This window comes from Rhamphochromis longiceps, linkage group LG2, assembly GCF_057381845.1.
Source record: "Rhamphochromis longiceps isolate RC_006_pf linkage group LG2, R_longiceps_female_GT1.1, whole genome shotgun sequence".
NCBI classification, from domain to species: Eukaryota; Metazoa; Chordata; class Actinopteri; order Cichliformes; family Cichlidae; genus Rhamphochromis; species Rhamphochromis longiceps.
In genome coordinates this window covers 16,499,059-16,506,493 of record NC_140558.1, presented here as the reverse complement: position 1 = coordinate 16,506,493, position 7,435 = coordinate 16,499,059, and the positions used below count along the sequence as shown (strand labels likewise).

The following is a 7,435-nucleotide window of genomic DNA, read 5'->3' as shown; positions in this document are numbered from 1 at the left end:
ATTCGCTGTACACATTGTCATTTTTTTTTCTTTTACTCTTGCCATCAGCCAGAATAAAGGCTCGCTTTTGTTTTAAGTTGATTGTCCTCTCTCTCTCCTTGTCTGCTTTTGGGTACGTTCTCTCAACACACCTGCATACCCTGCAGTGACACACATTGGCTTGCTGTTTATCCATCTAGAATGTTTTGAAGTGAGTTGCCTAGTTTTGGGAGATATTAGCTGTAGAGATCTCTTCCTTGTTGAAAAACAACATGAAGCTACATAAGGTCTACATAAAGACATTGCTACTAAGCATTAAGTACCATGTGAAACAAGAGAGGGGTAGGCTTGTACAGTCAATATCTCTAAAATTGGGCAACTCACACTAAAACAATGTGGATTAAGGAATACTACAGCTAGCGAACAGAAAAATTGGTAAATTTGATTTTAGGGTGAAAAGTCCATTAATATTAGTAAAGAATGTCACTATGGTTGCAAAAGAAGTTATTGAAAGTTAATGATAAGATCCTGTTTACAAATTCTTAAAGCTGATGTGGCCTATAAACATCATCTTGTAACAATAAGTCCTATTTTCCCTTGATTAGCTTCCAAAATGTTTACTAGTTGTTTTGTTAAAAATCATATTGCCATCACAAGTTTTTTTTTTTGAAAGGACTTTGCCATAATGTGACATACAGATGATTCACAATTCTTTATAGTGTCTTATATAATTACAAATTAACAAGCAATGATAATCAGATTTAACAGTTTCTAGGATAAACAAGATTGTAGGCCAGGATTTCTAATTAGATTAAATAGTATATATGGTTAATTATAAAGTATTGCTACATTTTTGACAGATTATGCACTTCTGTCTACCCTTCTCTGAAATTAAAGTGCCTGGGAACACAGGCAGTCAATACACAGATGTTGTCGATATGCTTTTGTCATTTGCAATTTTTTAGTTGTCTGTACTACATAGTCCAAAAATAATTAGAAATTGATTAGATTTCAGTTTATTTGTCCGGTAGTTCAACAACACATATCATCCTTTCAGAAGTGGTGAGTTTTGCAAAAATAGCATTCGAATGAAATTGCTGTTCATCAACAGAACAGGTGGGTGCAAAGAATTTGTTATTCAGCTGATAAAATAAGCTTCAGATAAATTCAGTGACAAAAAAAGAATGTTTATATCTATTAGAAATTCTAAGAGTTCAAAAGGTCTCTATTTAGTTCTTTATTTTTTCAGTTTTGTTTAACCAACATTAAAAAACTAAAGCTCTTCTGGAATCAGAATAAATAGTTTAAAAAAAAAGAAGCAAAAATGACATGAAATAACTATATTTTTAGCCAGAGAAAATGGAGTTCAGAAAAATGCCAAGGTGCCCCCTCTCAGATCATGATGCCCCTTAGTACCATTTCATGTAGCCTGCCAATGTGACAGTTGGCGTTATAATATATATAAAGCAGCAAGGCATAATATCATATCTCTTCGATTTTAAACAGTATTCTAGCCAATATCAACAACTAAACATTCCCATCATTAACAAATACAGATGGTGTAAATAAAAACCAACTCACCATTTAAAAATTATTACAAAATACTCAACATAAACCACCATTATCTGATTAAACACTGTACATTAAAACTCCTAACACATTAAATTAAGATGTGTCTTATGTTTTGATCCATGTATCAAGCCAAATACACAGTTAAAGTAATTCGAAGTAATACACATAGACATGGAACTTGATAACATTTGACAGAACATTACAGTGTTTTTGTGCTAAAGAACACTCAGAATATCATTAACAGGCAGAGACTCCCCTTTATACTTTAGTTCACTGACCCTCCTGGAACACAACAATAAATATTTCTATATAAGATATTCTCATAAATGACTGTGTACTAGAAAGCTTACAGTTTACAGTCTGTTTAACATCCAGAAGTTAGCTTTCGCACATATCACAGGTCAATTTTGAGTAATGTTCTCTGCTGCAGTGTATGCAATTTACACTAATGCCATGATGTTCTCTCTTAAATGCATGTACAAGTTCACAGCCTGATATGAGTCTGTTGGTGGAGTCAGATGGGACTCAGTCATGATGATATTGCACAGTTCATATACATCGGGGTCACATGGTTTGGTCAGTCGAAAAACACACTCAGTTTTACACATTTCAACATGTTCTTCTTCAGTGGGGCAAAGGAAGTCTCTTGTCCCGTAGAGCTCAGGTAATGTATACATTACATTAGGTCGACCACTGGGGATATTGATGTTTGCTGATGGCCTGATGGAGTGTGTATTCCAAACCTGTGCAGTGTCATCCAGCTCATCCTGTTAAAAAGAATACAGAAATTTAAGAAATGCGATCGCATGTACGTATATACATATACGCAAATCACGATGAGACAACTCACTCACTGAGAGGAAGGTTTATTAGATTTATGCAATTTATTATTTTTAAACAATCATGTGCATTTTTGTAATCATGTACTTTACCTAATGTCATCTGTACAAGTGTTTCACACACTAACTACGGTTACTGTTATGCTGTGATATCTTACATTAGTACTATTAGTCTTATTACTACCTGCTTGGCTCATCTACTCACCTCATAATAATCAATTTGTTTTATGTCACTGATCATTGTATTTTGTATTTGTAAGTTATTTTGATATCCCAATCGAAATAATTCCAAATTGTAAATAGTTAATATTATAGATAAGAAAATTTCATATGCCATGTCAACATAAACAACATAGATGTTACTGTAGTCTTGGTTGTTGAGCTCTTCCTTAAGGCGGCCGATTGCTTAAACCTAAATTATAGTATTTACACAATTTTTGATTTCATTTACTCCCTGCTCCTCTCACCCGCTTCTCCCTGTCTTGTCTCTTTCTTCCTGCAAGTCTCTCCATTCCCTAAACCTGGTACAGGGCCCTATTTCAGGAAGTGAAAAACGATACTCAGGGTTGAGTAACCCCGAACTGTCCAACTCGGAATATTCGGTTTCAGAAAGGCTGATAACAATTAGTTCAATCAACGCGGAGTTGCTTTAACCCCAAGTTAAGCACGCGCACGAGGATACATAAAGCCCTTATTAGTGGAGCACAGATTAAGCGAGTCACCATGGAGACGGAGGGAAAGAAGGCGCGGTCAATGTATTTTACAGCGCTTGAGGCCGAAATTCTGATGGCAGCATATGCCGATAACATGCAAATTTTGCAGAAAAAAAGTAACACAGCCTCAGCTGCAAAAGAAAGGGAGCATGCATGGCAAAAAATAGCCGACAGAGTCAATGCGTGAGTGTTAATTTAAACATTGATCTAGGGATTTCCACCCATTTAACACGTTATTTATTATATTTTATTTTTTATTTTATACATTTTATTTTGTGACGTGATGTGATCGCAGGTGCAACCCAACAGGCCCCAAACGTTCCTGGCAGCAAGTAAAAATGAAATATAAAAATATAGTCCAAACAGGTGAGGTGTAATTGTATTATGAGCCATAGTGCTTGGTCTGTTTGTCCGATGTAAATCAATTGCAGTTAGAGGCTACATTAATTGTCTTTCTGTAAGCACTTATTAAAATTATCTGAGCACATTACAAGTACATATTTGCTTACTCTGTATGCTCAAATGTGACCCGTTATGGCCACTAGAAAAAAAGTGGAGGCCCGAAAAAAAAGATGGGGGTCCTCCACCACCACCACCACACAGAGGCTGAGCAGTTGGCTTCCACATTTGTGATAATGGGAACACCACAAACGAGTACAGGACACGTTTCACTTCCTCAGTTTCCTTTATCTCTCACTCACACACGCATGCATCCAGGCACGCAACAAAACATATTTTATTAACTCACCTGGATGAGTCCCATGCAACAAAACTGAAGGAGGTTTTTGTCCAGAAACCCACCATCAAAGTACCCGTTGTCTCTGATGTCTGCAAATAAGGATAACCAGAACTCCAGACACTGGCTGCGAAGAAAACGCCACCAGTATTCAATCCTTTGATTGGCGGTACTTGCTCCCTCCAAGTAACTCTCAGGGGTGTCGTTAGGAGCCACGGGCACAAGGAAACGCTGAAAGCCTCTAACATGGCCATTTTCAGTTCCAAGATCGCCCCTCACAACTCTAGGGCAGCCCTTTAAACGCTGCACCGCTTCTATGTAATACCCCCCGATCACTTTCGGATTACTATTTGTTGTGTATGCATTAAGCCAGATTATTTTTCTCGAGAAACCGTCAATACTACCATTGATACAGATGCCATATGGCTTCAGTTTGTCGTAGGAGTCCATGTGCCAGATGAAATTCGGCCCTTTTGAAAAATAGTTCCTCCGCCTGAAACGTCTTGCTTGCCTCAGTGCGACGCCTCGGGGATCCAGCTCCTTCAAAACCAAGCGCACATCCTCTTTCCTCACGCGTAGTCCATGTTCCCTGCATTTAGCGTACATCCATCGGTATCCGTGAAGCTGCCCAGAGTACTGCAATTGGTTGTCTATAAATTCAACCAAGACGGCCAGGTCAGAGTACGCTTTGTGGCGAGTGTGTCCCCTTGCGCTAAGAACTCTCTTCAGATGTCTTTCGCTTATATGAAAACTGTGTCTAATGCAAAGCACAGTTTTAATGTCTTTATAGTTTAGTCCAAGCTCAAAGTAAAAATCTATGAATCGCTCAAATGGGTGTGTGTCCTCCATCGCTGTGGTTGTTTCTAAGGTTTCAGTGCTGATTTGGAGGTCTATGGTACAGACTTTTGCGAGATCTCGCAATACTTATTGCGAGCGCTCGCAATACTTTTGCGAGATCTCGCAAAAGTCCGTCTTAATTTTTTTTTTTCTCCCTAATTTTTTTTTTTTTCCTCCGTAATTTTTTTTTCTCCCATGTCCCCTGGGGGGCTCCGTAAAAAACACACACACAAAGAAAGTGTTTTATAGTAATCATGGTTGTTCGTTGTTCTTTAGTATTTCAATTCAATTCAATTCAATTTTATTTATATAGCGCCAAATCACAACAAAAGTCGCCTCCAGGCGCAGTCTGAGAATATGCTGTCTATACTATGTGTGTGTATGTGTGTGCACGTGCTTCAGTACTGGAGCCCAAATCCAAGGCAGTCTCACAGGTCTCCATGAAGTGCTGAATACAACAGGCTGATACACTGCCTCTATTGCTATCACTACAAAGAGGATATACAGATACAGATTCAGGACTAACCATGAGGCCCCTTCTGTATATAGATGACTCACTGATCAACCACCTGTGTTGGAGGTTACTCAAGAAAAGCAATATATAAGACATTACTCATTACTGCATTATTAGGTAATGCTGTATTGCAGTAATGCAAATTCACTTTGGCAGTATTATTAGGAGGCATACACTACATTCTAATTGTTATGCAGATGATACCCAACTTCATCTATCCATGACGCCAGATAACACACACTACTTAAACTACTAGACTGTCTTAAAGACATACAGGCCTGGATAACTTATAATTTCCTCTTTCTGAATTCATATAAAACTAAGGTTATTGTACTTAACCCTAATAATCGTAGAAATGCGGTAACTATCAGATACTTAGTCTGGATTGCACTACCTTGGCTTCCAGCAACCCTGAGAAGAATCTTGGGGAATAAGGTCCAAGACATCAGCAGATCATTTTCAGTGGTCATTTGTCTTTTGATTTATTTCATTTTTCCATTGACTAGTCCCATTTTTTATGATTTTTTTTACAGCTGTCTGTAGAAGTGTTATGGTCTAACCTGTAGTGACAGAAGTGAAAAAAAACCCAGTAGATTTATTTGATTAGATTTTCAAGATTATTTGTAACTTCAACTAGACATTACTTTTTCAGCTTCCTTAGTGTTGGTGATGACTCAACATGCAGTTCATTGTGCTGTACTGATTGTCTCAATATTTCTAAGTGCTGGGAGTATATTAGGTACATTATTGTTATTAGTAGTATTATTGTTTTTGTTGTTGTTACTTTATTGACAATCACCTTAGATTTTCTTCATTTGATTTGTGCCAGCACATAAGAGATGTGCTCTTATTCACATTCTAATTCAAACCAATCACACCTCTGCCAAATAATTATGGTTGCGCCCCCAGCTCTACCTCCATTTCGTTGCTCCCTAGGGTTTTTTTCTGAGATTTCTCTGGCATCCATAAGTGTCAGCTTCACAATCTGTAAGAAACCCTTAACTTATGAGAATCAGTTAACTCTGCAGGTGTTTACAGGGCCAAAAATCTATTTTTTTTAAAATGCGGTGTTAACTTGTCCTGTCTGCCTGCTCAGAGAATATACACATAGCCCTTGCATCATGTTGTGTTTGCCAGGTTGTGAGGACAGATGGGTTGAACAGTGTGTAGATTGTGAGTGTATGCTGTGTTTTAGATAATCTGTCAGCTTGGCTTAAAACACACAAATTTATAAATGCTTGTATTGCAATCATTGCAAATAAAGCCTGAGAGTGATGTAAGCTGCATGATTTTACCAGGACACATATCAAAACTAGAGGGTGTTAGGAGATGCCTGTACAGCAGGTACAGTATGATAACACAGCCCACTGTGATTAATAGACTATCAAAAGAAATTTGTGCTTCTGTTTTGCTGCTAACCAAGCTTGCAAACACTAGGTTAAAACCTAACAGTTGCCTAAATACTGTGACTGCTGGCTCCAATATAGAGATCCTAGAAACTAATTTGAAACTAGATATCATTGTGGCCATGTCCATCTTTTATATAAAATCTATATTTGATTTCAACTATATTTCCTAATGCATCTTAATGTCTCATTTAGACTTCTGATGGAAGTCTGCGTCATAACTTACGATATAACTGGAAACCCATTTTAACCCTACACCAAACCTTCCATGTAAGCTGACGAGGCCCTCCCGACAAATATAACTACACAGTGGGCCAACGCAACAACTGAATGACATAGAAGGTTGCAGCATAGGGTTAAGAAGGGTGAAGTTATGAGGTTTCAGGCAGGGGACTAGGAAGTATTTTTCTGAATTAAGCGTCATGATCTGTGATTACCACCAACCAACCCCACATTTTAGAGAAAAACAAACAAACTCTTTGTTTTAAATACTGGTTTTATATTTCTTACTGATTCTTCTTTTCCAGGTATGAGGAGTAATAATCATCCTGTTAGCTAGCTCTCTCTCTCTCTCTCTCTCTCTCTCTCTCTCTCTCTCTCTCTCTCTCTCTCTCTCACACACACACACACACACACACACGCAGTTACTCATAGATGCACTAACGTCTTTCATTGTGAAACTAGCATGGCTTGAATTTTACACTACATAGTAGCAATACTCAGTAGCTGGTGTGTACACTGATTTATTCCCTGTCTTTGTGAGGCTGTATTTCTCAGGCCTACACGCTCACTGTTTGGTCCAAATTAGCAGCATGAAGATATAGCCAGGGTTTGGGTGT

At 37.9% G+C, this 7,435-nt stretch overlaps 1 protein-coding gene across 1 annotated transcript; it reads right to left on the bottom strand.

Annotated features, from left to right (window-relative positions):
• Positions 1–989: 989 nt before the first annotated feature.
• Positions 990–4,795, bottom strand: LOC146677104 (uncharacterized). Its single transcript, XM_085418302.1, has 2 exons — positions 3,852–4,795; positions 990–2,318 (listed from the first exon to the last, which is right to left on the bottom strand). Exons 1-2 carry the CDS (start codon positions 4,686–4,688, stop codon positions 1,992–1,994), a joined length of 1,164 nt encoding a protein of 387 aa, XP_085274428.1. The 5' UTR covers positions 4,689–4,795; the 3' UTR covers positions 990–1,991.
• Positions 4,796–7,435: the final 2,640 nt, after the last annotated feature.